Genomic DNA, 27,822 nt, shown 5'->3' on the forward strand with positions numbered 1-27,822 from the left:
AGGCAACCTGGTCGTAGTGTTCAACAAAGTATTTGAATTTATTAAGAAACACCCCACCCCACTAAAAACATTTTTTGAACCTCCAATTTAAATATGAATTTTCCCCTTATTTGTCATTACAGTACTTTAAATTCATTGACCTCCAATTTAAATATGAATTTTCCCCTTATTTGTCTTTACAGTACTTTAATTTTATAAATATGATATTACAAAATGTATACACTGCTGGCCAAAAGTATTGGCACCCCTGCAATTCTGTCAGATAATGCTCAATTGCAATTCCAAATGCTTTGGTAGTAATAGCTTAAAATGTTTTAAATGATCATTTTACACAAAACTCCCAAAATGGGCCGAACAAAAGTATTGGCACCCTTTGAAAAATCATGTGATGCTTCTCTAATTTGTGTAATTAATAGCACCTGTTACTTACCTGTGGCACAAACAAGTGGTGGCAATAACTAAATCACACTTGCAGCCTGTTAAAATGGATTAAAGTTGACTCAACCTCTGTCCCGTGTCCTTGTGTGTACCATATAGAGCACGGAGAAAAGAAAGAAGACCAAACAACTGTCTGAGGACTTGAGAAGCAAAATTGTGAGGAAGCATGGGCTACAAGTGCATCTTCAAAGACCTGAATGCGCCTGTGTCTACCGTGCGCAGGGTCATCAATAAGTGTAAAGCCCCTGGCCCCTGGCACTGTGGCTAACCTCCCTAGATGTGGATGGAAAAGAAAAATTGAGAGGTTTCAACGAAAGATAGTGCGGATGGTGGATAAAGAACCTTGACTAACATTTAAACAAGTTTAAGCTGTCCTGCAGTCCAAGGGTACAACAGTGTCAACCCGTACTATCCGTTGGCGTCTGAATGAAAAGGGTCTCTATGGTAGAATGCCCAGGACGACCCCACTCCTGACCCAGAGACATAAAAAAGCGGAAGTTTGCCAAAACTTACCTGAGAAAGCCAAAAACGTTTCGGAAGAATGTTCTCTGGTCAGATGAGACGAAAGTAGAGCTTTTTTGGGAAAAGGCATCAACATAGAGTTTACAGGAAAAAAAAACGAGGCCTTCAAATAAAAGAACACTGTCCCTACAGTCAAACATGGCGGTGTTCTCCTGATGTTTTGGCATTGCTTTGCTTCTTCTGGCACTGGACTGCTTGACTGTAAAACATTTTTGTTTCCTCCATGAAATATACAAGGTGATTAAAAAAAATGTGCCAAAATCATCACGCATTTATTCATTTTAAAATCATTGAAATAGACTCAATTATTAATTAATTGAAATTAATTAATCAATGATTTAATAAGAAATCAAAATAAGAATTAAAAGTAAGTAATTTTAACAAATTAAAAGTCATATCGGCTTGATGTTGTCCGTGCCGCTGTTGGTAGTCACAATGAGTACTAGTAAAGCATGAAATAAAACCTTGAAGTTATATACAATACTTGTATTCAGCTAGTTTTTAATTTTTTTTAATTTTTTAAAAATTTTTTTAAATATACCGCAATGGTTTGAGCACATTCTCTTTTAATCACCCCGGATATTGTCTCTTTACTCCCTACGAGAAGAATTACAAGGACTACTTTTTCTTTGCTAAATTTCACCTTTAATTTCACAATGTCAAGCATCAAAAACATTTCTAAATCACAAAAAATGACAATTTTTTCCAAAATATTTAGACTATATTGCAACTTTTTGCCTCATAAAATAATTTACAATATCACAAAGTTAAGTTTTTTTCTCTCTAAAATATCACTATGGAATGTTAATCCAGTATTTCTCTTGACTATAACTTTACCATTGAGTATATTGTACAGTACTTGAAAATTTTAGTACCTCCACTTACAAGTTTCCAAAACACGAGTTGTGGCTGAACGGAGCTGAGCTTAATGCTAATTTACATTGCAAAACACCATAGATAAGCCAGAGAAACTAGTCTAGCTATTGTGCTACTTATGATGAGGGCCGCAATTACTGTATTTTGAAAATCAATTCATAACTATTTTTTTAAATTGTGTTTATTTTTTTTTTTTTACTTTTCCAATTGCTTTACTTACTGAAGAACAGAACATTGTTTCAAAATGCACTAATAAAAATCAATTCTATGCAGTAGTTTGGTCTATAACACATCCTAAAATTAGCGAGAAAAAAAACCTTTTCGTTGCCTTCGAAAGCAAAAGCAGGCATTGGCCAATGTCTTATTTTGAAATAAAAACAAATATAATCAATCTACTTTCATACTGACATGCATATACAGTGGTACCTCTACATACGAAGTTAATCCGTACCAGTCGAAATGGTCGTATGTCGAGCAGGATTTTCCTATAAGAATACATTATAATTCCATTAATTCGTTCACAAGCCCGAAAAACTACACTAAATCCTTAATAAATGCTGCTTGTACTATTGGAAATAGCAATTACACAGAGCAAATGAAATAAATTATGAATAAGAATCGTAATAATAATATAAAAATAGTAATAATAATAATAATACCTGTAATAATGTAAGGAATTGGGTTCTAATCTGGCAATTTTGTTTTGCGTGTTGTACCTGAACTCACCGCGTGGCTGACTTGACAGAGTGAGCGAGGACTTTTTACTTTCACTTTTCATGTTCAGCTGTGGCGGACAGTTGGCATGTTGTGTTGCACAAGTTCTGAAATAAATGATTAAAAACCTGACGAAGCTGGCGATTTTTTGGCGATGTTACCACAATAGTAATTGTCACCTGAACTTATAAAGACTGGCGAACGGAGGTCGGAGGAGGACCGCCGAGATCGTAGACATTCTACGGCCGTTTTTTTTTTTTTCACTAACTGCACTAACATTCATGGAACTCATGTTGATTTCTCACACAAGAAAATCCGCCGTGTGTTCGTTTTGCGGGGAAACAAAGAAACTGCGGCGCTGTCATAAGTCGTCATATTTCGAGCATGTCATCGGATGTAGAAACAAACGGCGAGTCAAATTTTACGTCGGATGTCGAAAAGATCGTGGGTCGAAGCGATCGCATGTCGAGGTACAACTGTATTCTTTATCCTCTGCATTTTAGTGATTTTAGTTCATTGCGCATGTATTATGCTGCCCTCTAGTGCTCATGTTGCTCATTCTTTACATCCTAATTGATTGTTATTATTTGTTTTGCTGACTTTTTGGGTGCTACCTTTCTTTTCAAGACAGCAGTGATTTGATTTATGATAATAAATAACATTTATACAGTGGTATGGAAAAGTATCTGAACCTTTTGGAATTTCTCACATTTCTGCATAATATCACCATCAAATATGATCTGATCATTGTCAACATCACACAGATGTAAAACAGTGTCTGCTTTAACTAAAACCACCCAAACATTTATAGGTTTTCATATTTTAATGAGGATAGCATGCAAACAACGACAGAAGGGGGAAAAATAAATAAGTGATCCCTCTGCCTAGGGAGACTTAAAGAGCAATTGAAACCAATTTTTACCAAACAATTTAAGTCAGGTGGGTGCCCAATCACTGATGAGTGGTTTAAAGCTGCCCTGCCCACTATAAAACACACACCAGGTAAGACTTGTCTTGATGAGCACATTGTCTGATGTGCATCATGGCTCAGTCAAAAGAGCTCTCTGAAGACCTGCGATCATGGATTGTTGATTTGTATAAAGCTTGGAAAGGATACAAAACCATCTCTAAAAGTCTGGATGTTCATCCATCGATAGTCATAGAAGCTGTCCACAAATGGAGAAAGTTTTGCACTGTTGCTTCTCTCCCAAGGAGTGGCCATCCACCAAAGATGATGCCAAGCGTTCAGCGCAGAATACTCAGAGAGGTAAAAAAAAGAACCCTAGAGTGGTTGCATAGACTTACAGAAATCACTGGCACAGTCCAATAACTCCATGCACACATAAAATAGATGTAAAACTATGGTCAAGAATGGTGGACTCCACGGAGCAAGCCACTGCTGTTTAAAAAAACATTGTTGCTTTTAATGTTCGCAAAAAGGCACTTGGACACTCCACAGAAGTTTTGGCAAAATATTTTGTGGACTGATGAAACCAAAGTTGAATTGTTTGGGAGTAACACACAACGTCACGTGTGGAGGAAAAATGGAACAGCTCACCAACATCAACACCTCATCCCCACCGTGAAGCATGGTGGAGGGAGCATCATGATTTGGGGCTGTTTTGCTTACTCTGGGCCTGGGCAACTTGCAATCGTTAAGGGAATAATGAATTCAAAGGTTTATCAGGATGCTTTGCAGGAAAACCTATGGCTATCTGCCAGACAGTTGAAGCTAAAAAAAGGATGAATGCTGCAACAAGACAATGATCCAAAACACAGAAGTAAATCAACTTCAGAATGGTTTCAGAAGAACAAAATACATGTTCTGGAGTGGCCAAGTCAAAGTCCAGACTTTAACCTTATTGAGATGCTGTGGTATGACCTAAAGAAAGTGATTCATGGCAGACATCCCAGGAATCTGACTGAACAACAGCAGTTTTGTAGAGAAGAATAGACCAAAATTAGTCCTGATCGATGTGACAGACTGATCTGCAGCTACAGGAAGCGTCTGAAGTTGTTGCTGCCAAATGGGGGGTGGGGTGGGGTTTCACTTGGTTGACTTACTTATCTTTCTTTTTAAATATTTGGGTGGTATTAGTTAAAGCACTGTTTTTTCATCTGTGTGATTTTGACAAAGATCAGACCACATTTGATGGTGATTTTATGCAGGAATGGGAGAAATTCCAAAAGGTTCACATAGTTTTTCATACCACTGTAACGTAATAGAATGTTAATAAAAAGCAAATTAATACAATTAAAATGAATAAAAGATATATGCACATGGGTTATGGCTCCAAGCAACACTCTAAACTTTTTTTCCCCACAGTATTTAACTCATTAAATTATTTTTAGTGGGAGAGGCGAATGAACAGAGGTTCATTCGCCTCTCCCACTCAAAATGGATTGGACGTCAAGCGACGTCAATGGCACTCAATGAATTCAATGAATGCCCAGTGAGGGTTAAACTAGTAGGTCAAGGTACTTCTGTCCGTTAATGTAATGCCTTCAATTTTACGAGGTTAGTAAGTCTATTTCCATGTAAAAACAATAAAACTGGGTAATCTTGCTTTGCTTGTTGGTATAATCCAAATTAAATACTCTGCGTTATATTGCTAGCAAAATAAATGCTATCGCTAGAACAATATATAATTTCTGCTCTATTGTTTGCTTGTAGAAGGCGGCTTCAGAGTCTGCGACCTGGATTCCGGTGAGGCTGGTACGAGTCCTGGTAGGGGTCCCGGAGGAAGGGGTCCTCCTCCGCCTGAAGGGACTGGTCGTGGCCACGCCAGGAACCCGATGACAACCGGCGGCGACTGATTCCGGCCCGCTCATTTTGCAGGTTTTGGTCGGCTGGCATTAAGCTGCGACGCTCCGCAGGTGATGTGGTGGCGCCCGGAGTCACGTTGAAGTTACGTTGTGCCTATTTAACGCAAAAAGAATGTTTTGGGATGGAAGATTTGTTTTCGTAAAACAACACCAATTTTTAAAAAAAACGTAGTTCACATTCTCGTGATGTAAAATGACTGTTTTCACCCCCTCACACCTTTGACTTAATACTCGGAAAATTAAGAAAGAATAGTCATACAATTACAGTATGAGGAAAAAAGTTAAGAATTAGGGGCCAAATTTCAACCAATGTCAAAACACGCGAAATTAGATTTTTTAAAATTTATTTATTTACTTATTTTTTTAATGATGAACACATATTAGAAGTTATTTTATTTTATACATTATTGAAATTAATTGGCCTGGTGACTAAATTTTATTCTGACAAATATTGGAAACCGCATTAGCTAAAGAATATCAATTTTGGTGGTTGTCTAATGATAATAAATTAGTTATTTTCAAAAATATATGAATGTACTACTTGGATTCTTTGGTGTGGACTACCAGTCTACCACCATAAAATTCATTCATTTATTATAATATTCATTTCATTTATTGTCATCATCATCGGTATCATTAGCCACGTTTACATGCTGACTTTTATTCATACCGATTCAAATCATTCCGAATGGAAATTTCACATCAGCTGTTTACATGTCACTTCATCTATTCCGATCCAGCGTTTACATGTGACTGCCTATATTCCGAAAGGACGTTTGACAACTGCCGTCTGACATGCGCAGATTAATCAAAACAAAGCGTCACGTTGCAAAACATGGAGATCGATCGTCAGATCAGCTGCTGTTTTAACTTTTCGGGTGGAAACAAAACTTCAGAATGATACGCCGTTCATTTAAAAAGTTGTGTGGGTGCGCTGTGCGTGTGCTTGGAAGCCATGTTGCAAGTGACGTTACTTACGTCACCGAGTGACGTCACCACGTCAGTACGGAGCATGCGCAGAAAGAACGCAACCAGACACCATTCCGCTTCCCTGTTTACATGATATAATTTTACTTCTAATCGGTTTGGGAAAAGGAATATTCCACCCCTGTGAATCGGAATGAAATTCCATTCAGTTTGGGCCTGTTCATTCCGATTGAGGTGTTTATATGGAACACATTTATTCAGTTTGAACAAATATTCCGAGTGTAATTGGAATATTTGGCTCCATGTAAACGTGGCAATTGACAGTTGCAAAATATGATATGATTAACCCAAAGAAAGACATTTTGTCCCTCGATGGAATACAGAAACAAACTAGCATTGCAAAACATCTTTAACAAGCTTTATTATTACAAAAAAAAAATCTTGTTTAACTACAGTGGGGCAAATAAGTATTTAGTCAACCACCAATTGTGCAAGTTCTCCTACTTGAAAAGATTAGAGAGGCCTGTAATTGTCAACATGGGTAAACCTCAACCATGAGAGACAGAATGTGAAAAAAAACAACAGAAAATCACATTGTTTGATTTTTAAAGAATTTATTTCCAAATTAGAGTGGAAAATAAGTATTTGGTCACCTACAAACAAGCAAGATTTCTGGCTGTCAAAGAGTCTAACTTCTAACGAGGCTCCAATCGTTACATGTATTAATGGCACCTGTTTTAACTCATTATCGGTATAAAAGACATCTGTCCACAATCTCAGTCAGTCACACTCCAAACTCCACTATGGCCAAGACCAAAGAACTATCGAAGGACACCAGAGACAAAATTGTAGACCTGCACCAGGCTGGGAAGACTGAATCTGCAATAGGTAAAACTCTTGGTGTAAAGAAATCAAATGTGGGAGCAATTATTAGAAAATGGAAGACATACAAGACCACTGATAATCTCCCTCGATCTGGGGCTCCATACAAGATCTCACCCCGTGGCGTCAAAATGATAACAAGAACGGTGAGCAAAAATCCCAGAACCACACGGGGGGACTTAGTGAATGACCTACAGAGAGCTGGGACCAAAGTAACAAAGGCTACTATCAGTAACACAATTCGCCGCCAGGGACTCAAATCCTGCACTGCCAGACATGTCCCCCTGCTGAAGCCAGTACACGTCCAGGCCCATCTGAGGTTCGCTAGAGAGCATTTGGATGATTCAGAAGAGGACTGGGAGAATGTCTTATGGTCAGATGAAACCAAAATAGAACTTTTTTGGTAGAAACACAGGTTCTCGTGTTTGGAGGAAAAAGACTACTGAATTGCATCCAAAGAACACCATACCCACTGTGAAGCATGGGGGTGGAAACATCATGCTTTGGGGCTGTTTTTCTGCAAAGGGACCAGAACGACTGGTCTGTGTAAAGGAAAGAATGCATGGAGCCATATATTGAGAGATTTTGAGTGAAAATCTCCTTCCATCAGTAAGGGCATTGAAGATTAGACTTGGCTGGGTCTTTCAGCATGACAGTGATCCCAAACACACAGCCAGGGCAACAATGGAGTGGCTTCGTAAGAAGCATTTCAAGGTCCTGGAGTGGCCTAGCCAGTCTCCAGATCTCAACCCCATACAAAATCTGTGGAGGGAGTTGAAAGTCCGTGTTGTCCAACGACAGCCCCAAAACATCACTGCTCTAGAGGAGATCTGCATGGAGGAATGGGCCAAAATACCAGCAACAGCATGTGAAAAGCTTGTGAAGAGTTACAGAAAACGTTTGGCCTCTGTTATTGCCAACAAAGGGTACATAACAAAGTATTGAGATGAACTTTTGGTATTGACCAAATACTTATTTTGCACCATGATTTGCAAATAAATTCTTTAAAAATCAAACAATGTGGTTTTCTGTTTTTTTCCACATTCTGTCTCTCATGGTTGAGGTTTACCCATGTTGACAATTACAGCCCTCTCTAATATTTTCAAGTGGGAGAACTTGCACAATTAGTGGTTGACTAAATACTTATTTGCCCCATTGTATATACAACTTTTTTTCTCATAAAATAATAAGATATTAGGAAAAAGTAAATGCTTTATTTTAATATTTTATTCCACTTAATTATAATTTGTGTAAAAAATACGTCGTCATTACAGCAGGTATCCACATTGTATTATGGGATATTTGCTCCAAAGGCTGTAAAAATCTATGAATAAACGGCACTGGACTTTGAACTGACAGATTTTAAGTGTGTGTGTGTGTGTTGTGGGGTAGCGGAAAATTATGGTAATTGGAATATATTGTCATAATCTTGATCTGAACATAATGTTCTCTTTATAGCAAACGGATAAACAATTGTAATATTAACTTTGTCCTCATAAGTAACTTTTTATCCATATTGTACAAACTTTATTTTACTTCATTTTTCCAACTTAACAGTCTTCTAATTATGTTTTTTTTTTTAAACCCCTTGATTTGTGGGAGCTGTACCTGAATAGCAGTTGGATATGGTGAGAGGGCCGTGGCACTCAAGCTGCGTCCCGGTGCAGTGTCATTAGCGGGGGCATGTGCGGCTCTCCAGTAGGCCTCCAGGTATTCGGCAAGATGCTCGCAGGCATCCTCCAGCTGATTCTCATCCAGGATGATATCAAACATTTCCTGTGTGTGGCGCCGGAATGAGAACGAGTGAAGAACGAAATAATGACAGTGTAAAACGACGTTGAGAAAACGAGGGCGCTCACAGACGGACACTGAGCGAGTTTTTCGGCCGCCACCAGCTGCACGGTCAAGTGCTTGCTTTGAGATTTGCCTCGAGACTTGATCAGACGCTGGAGAACCTGAAAGCAACGCCAATGACAAACTCCATCTGTAGCCACGGAGTAACACTCATTTCCGCTCACTTTGGACGAGGACACTTTAACGTGGACCAGGATGGGCGCCAACGAGGTCTTGACGAGCTGCGCCGGGTGGTTGACCGTGTCGGCGTCCAGCACCACAAGCTGCAGCGAACGTGCCAGCTCGAAGATGCGCTCGATCTCGCTCTGCACCTCGGCTGGCATTAGCAAAGACAAGTCAAAAACACAACTAAGACTCCATGAAACACCGGAACTCATTGGTAGCCGTTAAGGACGTTAGACATCTATTTGTACTAGGAGAACTAGCGTTGATCATTCGCATCAAAGACACACCAATGTATGTGGGTTGACAAGTGCAAAACACTATGACATTTCAGTAAACATATTCACGAAAGTTGAAACAATTAACAACAATGGGGGAAAAAAGTCACAACTCAACACATTGACAAATTGAACACAACAACGACATCGAGACACATTTACAGTCCCTCAAAGACACATTTTTCTATAAAATATGGAGGGCGTAGGTTTGGTCTCAACATTGGTAGGGACAACAGAACAGCATAATCTGCATGTACACTTTTTGCTGGAGACTGGACATTAATAAGACCAAACAGATTGGGTGAACGGGGGTCAGGGCTACATTTCTCACAAATATGAACGCCATCAATTGGTAGGCTAAACGATCAAAGCAAAATAAATCTGTATTGACTTATATTAACTTTCATGTGTATTGGATCAGGTGATCCATCGTTCAATTCAAACCTTTGTTTTCAAAAACCACAAAAAAAAAAAAAGTTATACCATATTGTTTAGTGCTTTTCCACCTTCATGGCCCTCAAAGCACTTTGTACTTCTACCTACAGGTGACACAGCACTAGGAGCAACGTGGGGTTCAGTATCTTGCTCAAGGATACTTAGACGACTACATCAGGGCAGTGAATCGAACCCACAACCTCTGGGTTGGGGAACAACTACTCTACCACTGAGCCACACCACCCCATGACTAAAGAACGACTAAAGAAGATTTTTGAAAACTTCCAGAACAAACATAATTTAAATTACATTAACATACACAATAAAAACAAACTTGTTAATAATCGCTTAACTATCCAGGAATGCAAAAAATAAATATTAGTATTAAGACCACTCAACATTGTCTAACAAAATAAATAATACATCCCTCCATCATATGCCGCCTAATCCGGTCCGGTCACGGCTGCAGCAGCTTTAGCAGGGAAACCCAGACTTCCCTCTCCCTCGCCACTTCAACCAGCTCTTCCGGCGGGATCCCAAGGTGTTCCTAGGCCAGCCGAGAGACATGGTCTCTCAAGCGTGTCCTAGGTCGTCCCCGGGGCCTCCCGCCGGTGGGACATGCCTGGAACACCTCTCCAGGGAGGCGTACAGGAGGCATCCGAACCACCTCCCCAAGCCACCTCAACTGGCTCCTCTCAACGCGGAGGAGTAGTGGCTCGACACCAAGTCCCTCCCAGATGACCGAGCTTCTCACCCTATGTCCGAGGGTGAGCCTGGATACCCTGCAGAGGAAACTCATTTTGGCCGGTTGTATCCAGGATCTTGTCCTTTCGGTCACGACCCTCAGCTCGTGACCATAGGTGAGCTTAGCAACATAGATCGACTGGTAAATCGAGAGCTTCACCTTTCGCCTTAGCTATGCTTCACCACTACGGACCGGTGCACAGTGCGCATCACTGCAGACGCCGCACCGATCCGCCTGTCGATTTCACGCTGCCTCCTACCCTTAATCGCGATGAAGACCCCAAGATACTTTAAGTCCTCCACTTGGGGCAGGATCTCATCCCCAACCCGGAGAGGGTACGCCACCCTTTTCCGACTGAGGACCATGGTCTTGGATTTGGAGGTGCTGATCTTCATCGGAACCGCTTCACACTCGGCTGCGAACCGCTCCAGTGAGAGTTGGAGGTCACAGCTTGATGAAGCCAACAGCACCACATCATCTGCAAAAAGCAGAGATGTAATGCTGAGGCCACCAAATCAAACCACCTCAACGCTTCGGCTGCGCTTAGAAATTCTGTCCATAAAAGTTATGAACAGAATGGGTGACAAAGGCCAGCCTTGGCGGAGTCCAACCCTCACTGGGAACAAATTCTACTTACTGCCGGCAATGCGGACCAAACTCTGACACCGGTCAAACAGGGACCGAACAGCCCTTACCAAGAAGCTCGGTACCCCGTATTCCCAGAGCACCCTCCACAGGACTCCCTGAGACACACGGTCGAATGCCTTTTCCAAATCTACACATGTAGACTGGTTGGGCGAACATCCATGCACTCTCGAGGACCCTGCCGAAGGTGTAGAGCTGATCCACTGTTCCACGCCCGGGACAAAAACCCCACTGCTCCTCCTGCATCCGAGATTCAACTTCCCGACGGACCCTCCTCTCCAGCACCAGGCTGGGGAGTGTGATCCCACTATAACTGGAGCACACCCTTCTTAAAAAGGGGGACCACCACCCCGGTCTGCCAATCCAGAGGCACTGACCCCGATGTCTACGCGATGTTGTACAGACATGTCACAAAATAAATAAATAAATAAACTTCTTAGTCAGGGAATAACAAAAATAAATGAAAATTGAGCCTTCCTTCAGGTAAAACACAAATGCTTTTGTCCAGAAGCATCTTTAAAGTGCATGAGTATGTTGAGCAATTATGGAAAAAAATCTAAACCGTACTTAATTAAACTTTTTACCTCGATTATGATTAATGTATGATTATCTGAAAAAAAAATCTGCAAATATTTTTAAATAAATCATGTGGAAAATAAATACATTTTAATTAATAATTAAAATGTACTAATAGGTATTTGGTTTCAAAAGATTAAGTCACAATATCCTCTGGCCTTCTTTCCTTCGAAACCAGCCCGTTTCCAAGAAGAAAAGCACCAATATGTGTTTTTTTGACTGTCAACACTTTCCTGTGAAGGACAGACTGGGACTTCTCTCTTTAAGCAGCTTCTTGCTCACGTTTTGCTGGTTCTATAGTTTCCAGCAGAGTTCACTACATATCTTACAGTTTAGTTAACGTTAACAGTGGAAAACACATACAGGCGGACACTTCTCTCTATACAGCTTCCTACTTGAGTTTTGCAGGTTAGCAGGTTCACACAGTTGAATGTTATGCTAACTCTGATGCAGGTCAGACTTTCAGGAGCAAAATTAGTGGTGTTTCCCACCTCCACAACATTGATGGCTTTTTTCTTTTCTGTCGGGGCTGTGTGCGTTTTGGTGTGTGTTTTCGGGGGTAAGTAAGTCATCAGCTGTGTTGTTAATCTTACTTTAAAAAAGTAATTTATTACAGTTACAAATTACTTCTCCCAAAAAGTAATTGCGTTAGTAACTCAGTTACCTGAATGTAAGAGTAATTAGTTACTTGGCAAAGTAACTGGTGATCATTTTCATGTTTTTTTTTTCTCTCAAGAAAAAAAAAAAAAACGGGTCACACAATGTGAAGTTTAAAGGGTTTTTTTGGGGACAATTGGCCCTAGCCCAATTCTTTACCCTAAATTTAACTAGACACAAGGGTATTGCAGATATTGCGATAACTAGATGTAACCTTCGCTATGTTTGGAAGTCATTTTGAATTGTGAATCAACCGCTAAAGTTGTTAAAATTGCTCCCGTTATTGCATCAGTTCCCTCCGTCTATTTTCGACATGTGTAAGTTTTAAAACTGTTTCATCATTTAAAGATAGATTTAGGTTTTGCCAATTTAGGAGCATTTTAGATAAAAAGTTACTTAGGTTCGCTAGGAAGGTTCTCTACAACAGAGCCTTCCTGAGAAGTCTACTGCTTTAAGATGGCGGCTGTTTACTAACGCATCTAGTTCTTTATTATACATGTTGCTAATGGCGCCGTGTCTGTTATTTGCATCTAGTTCTGTATATATGTGATATCTACCGAAGCATCATGTGGGCGTAGTTTGTAGGCTATCGGCTACAGTCAGGTATTATTGGAGCCACCTAGCATAGTAGCATCGCGTTTGCAATGGCATCACACTCCCTTGCCTCCTCCCCACTCCTGCTCTGCTCTCTCGTCTCCGTGAGTCCATCTTTTTCAGACTTTTCTAGCGTCAGTCAACCAACATCGTAACGCATAGTAATGCACGCCTTTCCCGCCTCAGTAACGGGAACGGCGTTGCCAAGATGAGAAAAGTAATAAATTAGATTACTCGCTACTGAAGAAAATAACGCCGTTTGTAACGCCGTTATATTCTAACGCCGTTACTAACAACACTGGTCATCAGTCATTCAAACATGCATTTGAGGGGGGAAAAAATGGATCGGCACATTTTGCAAGTGAAAAGGGGTAAATCTGAACATAATGAAAATAATTCAGCTAATAATGGTAGGGTCAATTCTATCATTACTACATATGGGAAGACTATCTAAATTACCTATTAACTGAACTCATTATATAATGCAAAATAGGTTGCTTAAAAGTTGGTCGGGAAGATTTGAGCATCCTGAAAAATTGGTAGTATTATGTCCCTACCGTCCCTATGCAAACCTACGCCCTTGCTAAATACACATGACAGAACTCAAATAACATCAAAACACATCAAAGACACTTCCATGACGACACAGCAGACACTAAACGACATCAAGAAACATTCTCGGTCATTCAAAGACACCAGGAGGTCACAATTAAGTGCTGTTGTTACCGACGCTGGAGCGCGTGTTGGCCCTTTCAATGACAACGCGCTTGGAGGGGTTGTTGAGTAGCGACCTCTTTGCCAGCGAGATGTCGGCGGTCACCCTGGTGATGGAAATCCTGCACACGCCATACACCTCTTCTCACATCACCTGAAAAAGCGAGCGTGTCTCTGAAGCTTCTTACCTGCCTTCAAACCTGTGTTTCAGGAAGTCGAAGAGCGCCTTTTGCATCATGTCAGTCACCTACGCACAACGCAACATCAATGAGAAGTTCGAAAAAAATGTCAGAACAAGCATACAAAGCATTTTTCTGCCTCTTTAGCAGATGTGCTTCTACCCAGAAAGCTGTTTCTATGGCGACAGCAGCCAAGGGGGTAGGAGGAGTAATAGTGACAAGCTACTCCCTGCACCCCCGCCGCATGAAGATGATGTCATTATACCTACTGTCCTACCTCAAAGCCTTTTAGCGAGGGGCCCACCAGGACCACCGGCCTCATGGAGGGAACCACATCATACGGGGGCACATTCTCCGCCTGATGTTAGATTATTCGTTATTAGGTTGTCAGTATGTACACAAAAGGTTATTGCTAGCTTCAAAAAAGATAAAAAAAGACAACCCAAAAAAATGGTCTACTCACCAATTTTTGTTTCGGCTTTGCTGTTGAGGACATGAAAATTGGAATGAGGAAGGGTTCGAAAAGTGAAACACTGCTCCAACATACACATCAGAAAAAAAAGTTCATGTTTTCAAAATCACGTTAATACGTGTATGAAATTCATCAGGCTATAATGTAATAAATTTCATGTTATAACATCTTACAAATTCACATTTTAACACGTCAAATGTTTTCACATGATGTGTTTAACATTATAACATTATAAATTTTACATGATCAATTTCATGTTTTCAAATAATTAAGAACAACTGAAGCTTCAACAATGTGGCAAACACGAAATATTTTACATTCAAACAGGAAATTGTACACTTCCAACCAGGGGTGTCCCGATCGCATATTTTTGCATCCGAGTCCGAGTGAACTGATTTTGAGAATCTGCCGATCTGATATTCTAGTATACTTATTAAGGGTGTCAACAATAAACGATGCGGCGATGCATCCCGATGCGGGGCATGGACGATTCGATTCGATGCGGGCAACTAGCCGAATCGATTCAGCGCATTTTAAAATATATAAGTAGGTTCAAAAATCTTCCCTGCGCAATTCCGGTGATGCAATGGATTTGGTTTCCCTATTTGTATTATTCTTCTCAATGTTTAATTTTTTACACACCGCATAACTCTGGTCAAGTTTCCCACCAACCTTGTAGAAGCCAAAATTTCTCCAGATGTCTGCTTTTAATGCGTCAATAATCTTTCTCGCTCCCACTTCCTCCGCTTCAGCCATTGTTATGTTATGTCCTATCTCTCTGCTCTCTCGATTACAGCTTAGTTCGGGCCTAAAAAATCCAGCCCGACCCGACCCGGCCCCGTGTATTAAAGGCCGAGAGCCCGGACCCCCCCGGAAAATGTACGTTTCATTTGTAGGCCCGAGCCCGTTTTATTTGTGAGGACTCAGCAGGAGGAGCAAATGCGGGGATGCAATGCGTGGTTGCGTTTTGTGTGGACGATGCCTATGTGCATAATGATAAATTAAAACCTGTCTTTTGTAACAAATTTTCCCAGATAAACAAGACTGTAAGATGCATATTCAATAAACATTTATATCGTTTATATTTGTGTGTCTGTTCTATCAGGTGGATAGTTCATGCGTCAATTCCAAGGCAAAATGCAATAGACATTTATTTCAATTTCTTCGAGTTGGCAGAAAAAAACGCAAGTTTTCTTAATGTTTAAATAGTCTACATATTTTTATTATAATTATAAATGCACATACACAACACATAAAGCTGGAAAGGTTTGTTAAATATATTTCTGTTTGGGATATTGTGCTCACTATACGCGCCTCTCTGACAAGGAGAGGAACAGCAGCATATTCAAAAGTAAACTAAAATACTTTTAAATAACATTCTTTATTTTAATGACTCGCATCAGAACACACATAAGAACAACCTGCCTTAAGGAGCACTGAAACAAAATAATGACGTTTTAAGGAACACCACGAACTCCACAATGTCCTGCTTAGCAAAAAGAGGTGCAGCCCTTGAAATAAATGATAATAACGATGTTTGACTAATATCTTTTAGGCCAGTACAGTTTTTAAAATGCCTGCTCAGCATCAATGTGCCAGTCTTTCTGCTCTCGTACGAGAGCAAAGCGCCACATTTGTTGCATTCGGCAAGGCCGACAGTTTTCTGTAACATCTTCCACTATCAATTTAAATCCTTTCCACACACCACTCGTGGATTCTTGCCTTTTCAATCCCACCGTCTTTAGTTTGCTTTTCACCTCTTGCGGCTCTATATTGAAATTCAAAAAGGAAATACCAGGTTGCAGCGTTGCAGACTCGCGGAGAGCGCCAAGAGCGGGTGGGGAAGATTAAAAGGAGGGCGGGGCCACGGCGTTCATGTGCGCAAACAACGCACTGGCTCATGTTTGTGATTACAAAAGCGCCTTCTCTCTGTTTCATCCAAATTATTTATTTTATAACAAGTATTCCTTAGTTTAACATCCATACATTCTTTTTCTATACAAATATATATTTATTTAAAAAAACGTTAGCGAGAGTGAAGTCCGGCCCGATCCGACCCGACCCGAACGTAAATACATTTTGGGCCCGACCCGGCCCGAAATTCGGTCGGATCGGGTTCAGGTTTGGGCTCAAGATCTAGGCTCAACTGTAGAGGGAGCTACTTTACATTCAAATATCAATCAATTCCCTGGATTGTTATTGCTTTACTGCATCGCGATGCATTGCCGAATCGAACCGAATCGAATCGTGACCCTCTGAATCGAATCGAATCGGATCGAATCGAATCGTGGCCCTCCGAATCGTAATCGAATCGAATCGTGAGGGCAGTGCCGATGCACACCTCTAATACTTATATATTAGGGCTGCAGCTATCGAATATTTTAGTAATCGAGTAATCGACTGAAAATTCTATCAATCGAGTAATCAGATAAAACATATATTTTTAGGTGAAGAGCAATTATATAATGTGGGAGAACTTGACTAATTAGTGGTTGACTAAATACTTATTTGCCCCAATGTGCGTGTATATATATATACAGTGCCTTGCAAAAGTATTCAGCCCCCTTGAACCTTGCAACCTTTCGCCACATTTCAGGCTTCAAACATAAAGATATAAAATTTTAATTTTTTGTCAAGAATCAACAGCAAGTGGGACACAATCGTGAAGTGGAACAAAATTTATTGGATAATCTAAACTTTTTTAACAAATAAAAAACTGAAAAGTGGGGCGTGCAATATTATTCGGCCCCCTTGCGTTAATACTTTGTAGCGCCACCTTTTGCTCTAATTACAGCTGCAAGTCGCTTGGGGTATGTTTCTATCAGTTTTGCACATCGAGAGACTGACATTCTTGCCCATTCTTCCTTGCAAAACAGCTCGAGCTCAGTGAGGTTGGATGGAGAGTGTTTGTGAACAGCAGTCTTCAGCTCTTTCCACAGATTCTCGATTGGATTCAGGTCTGGACTTTGACTTGGCCATTCTACAGGACTGTCTCAAAAAATTAGAATATTGTGTATTCTAATTTTCTGAGACAGTCCAGTATATATATACAGTATATATATATATATATATATATATATATATATATATATATATATATATATATATATATATATATATATATATATATATATATATATGTATGTATTTTTAAATTAAAAACCTGATCTCCCGATTCCAGCCCTTTGAAAAATGGCTCGATCGGCCCAATTTTTGATCACGTGATCGGATTGGGAACATCCCTACTTCCTTCTGAACGTTTTTTCTGGTGACCACTTGCAACGAGCTCACGTTGGAGCAGAGTTGGTCAAGCCAGTTAAGACCATTTGAGATTGGCTGAAACCAGTTTGGACTGACCTGCACTGTTGGGTGTAGTCTTGAAGGTTCCTGACATGATGTCTCCTAAACTGGATGATGAGGTCCCGCCAGACTTGTTGTGACTGCTTGACCAGAAATAAGAAAAAAAACATTCATTCATGAAAACCCTTTCATGCACGAATAATGATTTTTTTTTACCCTTACAGGGGCACTCATTTTACTCCCAGTCAAAATGGATTGGACGTCTAGCACCGCAATAGCATTGAAACATTAGTATTAACAGCTAGTCCTACCAGTTTCCAGTTTAAATGAATTGGATGTCTATCTGGTCAATCGCGGGCAATGAGTTAAATACTATAGAAAAAAAAAAAAAAAAGTGAATGCCACTCGGCCGACGACCGGCGGCTTGTCGCACAACCCCCTCGGTCATTCGCGTGCCCGTTGGGAGAGCGCTATACTCTGCTTATTGCCCTCTTCGTCTGTCCGGTGTTCTGTCAAATTTTCCACCCCATCAGAAATTGCAACCTTTTGTTAAAAATGGCTGTGAATACAGCAATTACAAAGTAAACACTACAAACTTTCTTTAAATAAAGGACTATTTACTTATGTTTGATCATGGACCTAATGACAAAAGCCGGACTAACTCCGGTGGCATAAAGGTGCAAGAAGTCTACAGTTTTGACCGTTATGGAGTAATTTTGCCATGTCGTACATATTTGATATTCCAGTTAGCACAAGACTGTTATTTGTCATGACCATATTATTATACTTATTATTTTACTATTATTAGTACTTATTATTATACTATTTAGCAATTGGGGAAAATACTTCGATAAAAAAAAAATCCTGTAAAAATATTGGAGTAGAGAGATTGAAACAATGACATTTTGCGGCTCTGCTCGTCGCATTTTCCTCGTTCTGAATAATAACCCCCCAAATGGGCTGAATTCTAAATCAGATGAAACCATAACCCTGCCGACGTCATCCTCCTGTTGGGGACGCTAGAGCGCTATCATGACAGACAGGGGCTAAACAGCAGATTAAAAAACTAATTTCTCGTCATCTGCGCTTTGCAAAATTGTTGTATATAGTCGAATCGTCTACAAATATGATCCTAACTCACATAATAATGCTATTTAAGACTTTTTTAATCCTGTCATAGGCACTTTGTTTTTTAAATGACCACTTTAGTGGCCACAGTCCCTGAAACTTATTTAATTGAAAGAAAGTTGCTCAAAAGGAAGAAGTGAGCAACCTGTGGAGGCGTCCTTGCTTGTTCTCGTGCTGCAGGCGAACGTTTTCCAACTTGAGGGGACTCGGAATGAAGCCCACATCGCAACCTTCCTTCACCAGACGACCGATCCACCAATCGTTGTTGTACTTCTACTCAAAGAAAATACAAAACTTTTTGGATGGAAAATGTTATTTTATCCAAATTATGCAAAATCTGTCATAAAAATATAGATTTGTTTTTGTGAAAATACAGCGAGCTCCCACATATTGGTGGTTTGGGGTCTGCACAGTTCAGTCAGCTATTGCAATCATGATGGGCATCAATTATGCATGGATTTTTGCTATTCTTAGTAAGGCCCGGTCCAGATTGATACTGTAATAATTCTTTAATATTTAAATATTTACAGGTTTTTCAGAGTATACAGTTTTAAATTCAACTACATATTACTTTCTTTATTTAATATTAAAATATTATATTTTTTCACTCATGTGGTTGAGAGACAACTGACTGTGATTATACACTTAACCAGTAGGTGGTACCGGGAAATGAACCTTCTTGCAAACCAATTGGCTCAAGTGGTTCAATGCCTCATGAGGCTTCATCTCACCATCAATACAGCAGTGTATTATTGCATCCACAATCTGTTAGTGTGGGGGCGCACCTCCTTGATATGGAGAAAGTCCTTGGCATCAAAGGAGATGGCACTGCCTCCCACGGGGACATCCTGGTCTAGAGCACCGCAGTAGCTGACGTTTGTCCTCACGGCGAACGCCACCGCTTTGCTCTGCGCCACAACGTCACAACAAAACAAGATAATGGAAGATTAGGAAGAGCCGGCGCACGTAAACGGACCTTGGCCCTATCTAGCTGGAGCCGGGCCTGCTGCTCGCGCTCCTGCCGACCGCCCTCCTTGTCCTCCTCCAGGGAAACGTCTGAGTCGGATGGTCGGCTCGTGTATGAGTCGGCTGAACCCTGGAGAGAAGAAGGGAAGAGAAGTCAGCTTTAGGATGGCCATACTTCGGGATTTATGCAGGATAGTCCTTTATTTAAATGCCCCATCCAGCGCCCTGTGCAGCCTCAAGCAAGAAACTTATTTGTCCTCCATTTTGGAGTTGTGCTTAAACGCAACACACTGCAGTGTGTTTGAGAGTGCTTGCTGCAGCCCAGGTAGGCAATGGTAACTCATTCACTGCCACTGACAGCAATAGTCATCAATTACATTTCAACTTGGACGGCTGGCACTGAATGATCATGTTCCAGTGCCATTAACGTTCGATCACTCCTAGTCAAAATGAGTTGGAAGTCTAGCGCCGTCAATGTCAGCAAATTTTTACAGAGGAGAAAATAAGTATTTGAACAACCTGCTATTTTGTTATTAAGTTCTCCCACTTAGAGGGGTCTAAAATTTTCATCGTAGGTGCATGTCTACTGTGAGAGACGTAATCTAAAAAGAAAAATCCAGAAATCACAATGCATTATTTTTAAAACTATTTATTTGTGAGATACAGCTGCAAATAAGTATTTGAACACCTATTTATCAGATAAAATTCTGACCCTGAAAGACCTGTTAGTCCACCTATTAAAAATTCACCTCCACTCCATGTATTATCCTGAATCAGATGCTCCTGTTTGAGGTCGTTAGCTGCATAAACACATCTGTCCACCCCATACGATCTGTAAGACTCAAACTTGTAACATGGCCAAGACCAAAGAGCTGTCCAAAGACACTAGAGACAAAATTGTACACTTCCACAAGGCTGGCAAGGGATATGGAGCCATTACCAAGCATCTTGGTGAAAAAAGGTCCACTGTTGGAGCAATCATTAGAAAATGGAAGAAGCTAACCATGATGGTCAATCTCAATCGGAGTGGAGCCCCATGTAAGATATCACCTCGTAGGGTCTCAATGATCTAAGAAAAGTGAGGAATCAGCCCAGAACTACACAACAGGAGTTGGTCAATGACCTGAAAAGAGTTGGGACCACCGTTTCCAAGGTTACTGTTGGTAAGATGCCATGGTTTGAAATCATGAATGGCACGGAAGGTTCCCCTGCTTAAAACAGCAAATGTCAAGGCCCGTCTTAAATCTGCTTATGACCATTTGGATGATACAGAGGAGTCATGAGAGCAAATTTTATTGCCAGATGAGAACAAAATAGAACTTTTTGGTCATAAATCCACTAACCGTGTTTGGAGGAGGAAGAATGATGAGTACTATCTCATGAACACCATCGCTACTGTAAAGCATGGAGGTGGTAGCATCATGCTTTGGGAGTGTTTTTCTGCATATAAGACAGGATGAATGCACTGCATTAAAGAGAGGGTGACTGGGGCCCTGTATTTTAAGATTTTGGGGAACAAGCGTCTTCCTTCAGACAGAGCATTAAAGATGGGTTGTAGCTGGGTCTTCCAACATGACAATGATCCGAAGCACACAGCCAGGAAAACCAAAGAGTGGTTCAATAAGAAAAATCTAGCATTGTCTAGCCAGTCTCCAGACCTAAACCCAATAGAAAACCTTTGGAGGGAGCTCAAACTCCGTGTTTCTCAGCGACAGCCCAGAAATCTCACTGATCTAGAGAAAATCTGTGTGGTGGAGTGGGCCAAGATCCCTCCTGCAGTGTGTGCAACCCTGGTGAAAAGCCACAGGAAACGTTTGGCCTCTGTAATTGCAAACAAAGGCTACTGTACCAATTATTAACATTCATTTTCTCAGGTGTTCAAATGCTTCTTTGCAGCTGTATCACACAAATAAATAGTTTAAAAATCATACATTGTGATTTCTGGATTTTTCTTTTTAGATTATCCCTCTCACAGTGGACATGCACCTACAATGAAAATTTCAGAACCCTCCATGATTTTTAAGGGGGAGAACTTGCAAAATAGCAGGGTGTTCAAATACTAATTTTCTTCAGTGTATGTAAAATTAAAGCTGACCCGTTAGTAGGAACATTGTTGACGTCTTTTCTTAGTTTCAGTAATCTGACAAAGTGATACTGTAGTCAGTTTATAAACAGTCGGAAATTGATGAGTTTAATTATATTTTCATGGTTTGTGTTAGCATGCGAGCAGTTTGCCGATTACTATGTGAAGACTTGGCAGAAGTTGATGGTGCTGGACTCTTTTGTTAATACCGTAAGATATTTTTTTGTGCAATATAAAAACAAAACAGGTGTCACATCAAGTGTAGTGCTGTATTTTAAACATTTTCTTTTTTTGTTATGCACCTGCTACGTGTTTTTTTCCCTGACAGTCTTGCTGTTTTACATAACAGTTCTATTAAGAACTGGGATTTGAAATTGGTTTTTATTTATTTATATTCTGTCACCAGATGTGGGTAGTAACACGTTATATTTACTCCGTTACATTTACTTGAGTAACTTTTTGAGAAAATATTTACCTCTAAGAATAGTTTACCATGCCATACTTTTTACCGGGGTAGATTTTGGAAGAAGACACGCTACTCTTGCTCTGCCACTTTGGGCTACACTAGTTGTTACATTTATTTCTCTTTATTCTACATATTAGATTAAATTTTTTATTTTTTCTGCCAGCGAAGCCAACAGTAGCTCTACCAGTTTCACCAATGAGACGTCGCAACAAGAATCACATGACTCGACATCATACCAATCAGACTCAAGCTCGCTGTTCTATGATCATGCTGGACTGTTCGATCATGTGGAATTTTTAAAGCACCATAAAAAAATTAAGTATTTGTCATATAGCGCTGCCCTCAACATGAATCGAAAGTGCAGATTTTAACCTCTGTCCCAGTTTTTATTTGGCTCCGATTGACCACGGAAAACCGGAGATATGATCCTTTTAATTTCATAATAAGAACTATGATGGAACTATTCAGTATTCAACTATTCGAAGTAGGAACTATTTTCTCCACTAGAGGGCAGTCATGCTTTTTGGACGAATGATGCTTCCTTTCCGTAGATTATTTTTCTCTCGCCGGAATTCAATGATTTTGTTTTGTATTTCTTTGGCTTAATGTGGTTATGTAATAGGTTATAGTACAGTATAATAATGACAGTTCATATTGATGAAAAAATACCGGGAAAAAATCTAACGTCGTAAGCAGTTACTCACAGTGTTACTCATTACTTAAGTATTCTTTTAACTAAATACTTTTTTACTTGTACTTAAGTACATTTTTTGGATGACTACTTTTACTTTTACTTGAGAAATATTATTTTGAAGTAACGCTACTCTTACTTGAGTATAATTATAATATATAATAACTCTACTCACCTCTGTGTTTTACAAATAGCCCTACATGTTATGGAATAACAATTATGATTGTCCTGTAATAAACAATTGTAGAATCACTTATGATACCGCTATCACGTAGAAAATTGTATTGTCGTAGGGGACATGCTTGAGTTGGATCTTGCCATTTTTCTTTGCTCAGCATATGACACAAAGAGTCCTTCTTTTTTGCTATTATGGAAATGGCCACCCTAGCCAGGTCGGGGTAGAATGCTCACGTGATAGGTCAACAAGAAGCTTAAATATGACCAAAATGCTAATGTGCTGCAGCGCAACTTTTATCCAGCACGGCTTTTTCTGTTAGTTTTCAGCTGGTACGACTTTCATTCTGCGCAACTTTCATCTGGCACATTCATAGACCAACGGAATGCAGCCCTGATAGCGTTGTCGTGGTTAGGATAGCACAGCTCTTGAGATTTATCTTGACTTCTCCTTGTGTCTGAGGACCCCAAGTATCCCAGCCAGGTTCAGAGGTTAAAAGCATTCTCTTTTGTGGCGTATTCTAGGGCAAGTTGCTACGCTAACCAGCGTAGTCTAAAAATAACAGACACACGTTACACTTAGATGTTATCAATGGCGACCACACTTTTTTTTTTATACATCTGTAACTATTTCATCTAAACAATTTAGCAATATGATGAATTATTGTTTTCTCAGAAAAAAATATTATTACTTAAATACTCCAGATTTATTTAGTGTTTTTATCAGTAAATATACTACATTAACATTTTTAAAATGCTTGCTTTTTTCAAGATAAATAAAGCCCATTTCGGTAAGAATTTGACTTTATTCTTGTAATAATTTGAAAAAATAAAATAAAATAAAAACTTTTCTTAGAAAAAAAAAACATAAAATTGTGAATGTTTTAAAATTATTTTATTTGTATTTTTACTCTATTATAACACATGAAAACGTTTTTCTAGGAAATCCTTTATTAATCCTGGAATTATTTTCTTTTTGAATAAAAAATGCTATACTTACAAGTGTTAATACTCCCAGTGCGAAGACTTTTTTTTTCTTGTAAATCACACTTTTTATCCCTGATACGACCCATATGTTTTTCTTATTACAGAACTTTAGTTTAGCAACTTTTTCATGAGGAAAAACAGTTTCACAATAACAATTTAGTAACTTGTTTTGTAGCCAAATGAAGTCATTATTGTTGATTGTTTGTTTTTTTTAATCTAACATAAAATTCACAGCATCAATGCCATAGAAAACTGAGTTATGAGTTATCATCAACACACACTGTCGACTCACCGCCTCCCAGTCATCAAATCCATGCAAGGACAAGTTGTCAGACATTGACAAGGAAATTGTATTTCATCCACAAACATACAAAAGAAGTAGCGGAAAAATGAGAAGGTATCTTGTTTTCTTCTTGAGTGAAGGCAGCGTTGCCTCCCATCAGCAAACAAACTGACTTCACACTGTGCGCTATGAGCCGAACTCATTGGCTGAAGAAGAGGAAGGAATAAGTGCGTGTGTGTGGTGAAGAGAGAAGCTTGTGTGTGTATGTGCGATTCTGTGTGTGTTACAGTGACTATTTTAATGTGTGTGTGTCAATAGGAGTGTGTGCCTATTAGAGTCACATGCTGAGTAACGATACCAATTATTTCATTAACAAAAAAACGTAATCTATGAACATTTACAATGTATACAGTACAATTCATATTTTATATGTGAGCTGTACACAGAGTAGCTACCAGAAGTAAACTAAACCAAGAAAACATAAATTTTATAAATACAGTAGTGCTGCAACAATTAATCGATTAAGTCGAGTAAATCGATTTGAAAAAAAGCTTCGAATCAAATTTTGCTGCTTCGAGTATTCGTTTGATTAGAGTGCCGTTGTAATGGTTAGTTTCTGTATTTATTTTTATTCATTTGCCATTGAATATGATATAATTTAACATGGCTGAATCCAGCTGCTCCCTATAAAGACCAACATAAGGTAAGTTTTTGTTAAAGCTAATATATATTTTTTAATGCATTCATAATTTAGTTAACCCTTTAAGGTCTGGGCCTATTTTGTCTGATTTTGCATGCCTTTGAAGTTGCCTTTATATTTCAAAGAAAGAATTGTTTACGATGGGCTGGTTTGGTCCCTTTTTTTGTGACACCTTGAACTTCATGTCCAAACTGTTGTTTCCGTCACTGACCAATTATAAATCATCATTTTGGGCCCAAAAAGACCAAAAATTCCACAATCGTTTTGTCAAAATTTTTAATTTTGATGTCCAATTGACAACCAAACATGCGTAACGAACCGTTTTGAAACTTTGTAATATTTATTCAAAATGTTAGGATGAACATTCAACCAAAAAAATTTAGAATAAATAGTCTTATATTTGACAATTCAACATAAACAACAGGTATAGCATAGGCGTTTTTTGCCTTTATACATGCTCTAGTCAAAACAGGTTATATACAGCAGACCGAACAGTGAAAAAATATATACCATCTAACACAAAAAGTGTTTAGAGGCCATCTCTTTATGAGTTTAGGTATTGCGGCCCATCACCTGATGAAAACTATGTACACACAATCAAGCTTCTTGAACACACATTTATATACACAAATTGAGAAGACTGATTGTGGGAAAAAAAATATATATATATATAACATTGGGGGGAAGAAAAGTATTTTCAAAAATATTTACAATAAACAAGTTAAATTTTTTTCAGGCATGCCACTCCGAAAAGCAGTTTCGTCCTGGAATTCGAAACAGGGCGACATCACACAGCCCACACTTCCATGGGGTGTTGGTCCTCTTTCCACCCTTCCATTTTCATTTCACTTTACTTTCATTGTCACTATAAATGTACATGAAAAAAGTCAGTATTTATGAAAATAATAAAGTATAAAATAAAAATATATACAGCAATAAATAATATTGGAAATCTATCTGTATAACAATAGAAAGAATACCATAACTGAATATGTGCTACATCCCTAATCTTCATATAGAAAGAAGATCACCACAATTATAAATTCCTGCCTTGGATACACACAGTTCACGTACGACTTTGATCTGATATGCACATTTTATTATTATATACACAAACACACACTTATATTGCATCAACATTAATTTTGTCTTGCAATATCAAAAGAAACTTTCAAAAGAAACTTTTTCCAGCCTAAAAAAAAAAAAGTGAGTTTGCTTACCTCTGCTCGTCGATGGCGTCACCCACGTGTTCCAATACGTCACTATCTTCACTCGAGGACTCTTCCGAAGAAGACGATGATGACGAATTTGGACCATCCTCTTCCTCAAGTTGATCAAATAGCACAATTGCTTGCGCTAAATTTAGTTTTCCGTTCATTCTCAAAGTCACACAAAGTCGCTGCTCGATCCAAACGGCCGTCGGCTCGCCACCTCGCTGCTTCAGAACACTCCTCCCTCTCGTTCGGTGGAACCTCGCATGGCAGTTATATTTATTTAAAAAACGCATTTAGTGCGTCCACTGTGACTTCGAAAGGGTTCGTTTGATTTGTGTTTTTTTCATGGAGCTTCCGTTTTGAAAAAGGACAAGAAATGATGGAAATATAGACACAAACAAATGATCCATGCAGCGTTTTAATGTTTTTTTGAGAGGACAATAAAACTATAAAACTTAAATGACAATATCTCACGTTTTAATTGGTCGATTGACTTCAAATAATAACGAGAGTAAACCGCAACTTCCGCACTTTAAAACGAGACCAACCAACGGCATGTGGGTGACGTATATAAAACGTGAGGGCGCTTCAAAAACGACGTGCGCTGAGGACGCGCCGGCGCGTCCTTCGACTCTCAAGGGTTAATAGGTATATTTAGCTGTTTTCTTGTGGGAACATGTGCTTGAACAATTTGTCGAGAGCATTGTTAAAAAACGTTAGCATTTTATAGTGTTTAAGCTAGCGGACTTTTGCTATGCAAGTTAGCCAATTGTTCTTTTGTTGTACTTAGATCTTCATTTATTTATTTTTTATACCATTTGAGGTTAAGATCAGGTATTTTAATTTAATTTTAAATGAAAGTGAAATTCTGCATAGTTTGAAGAAACACTTGGGAATTTTATGTTGCAGCGCAATCTTAGCAAGTCTTTGTTTTAAACCCTTAAAATTTATTCTGCAACGCATTAAATGTTCCTAATCCGATTACTCGATTATTCAAACTAACTCATTGACATATTAATCGACTATGAAAATAATTGATAGCTGCAGCCCTAAGATAGAGAGAAAGAAACATCTCAAACTTTTTTCACACTCTCCGCGGACAAAAATATTCCCTATTTTAGGTCAATGAGGACCACATTTTTTTGTTGTTAAAATATACAATAATGACCTTTGTTCATTCATTAGTTTCCTTGTAGTCAAAGGTTTACATATACTGTTATAGGGTTTTTATGCTTTTACCCAATTTGGGTAAGTTAAAAGAACTCGGCAGATACAGTGCCTTGCAAAAGTATTCGGCCCCCTTGAACCTTGCAACCTTTCGCCACATTTCAGGC

At 39.2% G+C, this 27,822-nt stretch overlaps 1 protein-coding gene across 7 annotated transcripts in view; it reads right to left on the reverse strand.

The window, feature by feature from the left end:
• Positions 1-1,597: 1,597 nt before the first annotated feature.
• The window catches only part of cacnb4a (calcium channel, voltage-dependent, beta 4a subunit), a 31,801-nt gene continuing 5,576 nt past the window's right edge, over positions 1,598-27,822 (reverse strand). The window contains exons 1-13 of one of the 7 annotated variants that reach the window (XM_057853039.1): positions 24,584-24,729; positions 19,901-20,020; positions 19,710-19,832; positions 19,070-19,197; positions 17,854-17,936; positions 14,488-14,507; positions 14,302-14,382; positions 14,034-14,092; positions 13,858-13,967; positions 9,204-9,355; positions 9,045-9,140; positions 8,794-8,961; positions 1,598-5,470 (exon numbers count right to left, since the gene is read on the reverse strand). In XM_057853039.1, the coding sequence (XP_057709022.1) occupies positions 5,234-5,470; positions 8,794-8,961; positions 9,045-9,140; positions 9,204-9,355; positions 13,858-13,967; positions 14,034-14,092; positions 14,302-14,382; positions 14,488-14,507; positions 17,854-17,936; positions 19,070-19,197; positions 19,710-19,832; positions 19,901-20,020; positions 24,584-24,628 (1,422 nt within the window). In that variant the 5' untranslated portion in view covers positions 24,629-24,729 and the 3' untranslated portion in view covers positions 1,598-5,233. Of the gene's footprint in view, positions 5,471-8,793; positions 8,962-9,044; positions 9,356-13,857; positions 13,968-14,033; positions 14,093-14,301; positions 14,383-14,487; positions 14,508-17,853; positions 17,940-19,069; positions 19,198-19,709; positions 19,833-19,900; positions 20,021-24,583; positions 24,730-27,822 lie in introns of those variants that run through there. The other 6 variants (XM_057853036.1, XM_057853034.1, XM_057853038.1 and 3 more) reach the window with 6 other exon arrangements.

Source organism: Corythoichthys intestinalis, chromosome 12, assembly GCF_030265065.1.
Source record: "Corythoichthys intestinalis isolate RoL2023-P3 chromosome 12, ASM3026506v1, whole genome shotgun sequence".
Taxonomy (NCBI): domain Eukaryota; kingdom Metazoa; phylum Chordata; class Actinopteri; order Syngnathiformes; family Syngnathidae; genus Corythoichthys; species Corythoichthys intestinalis.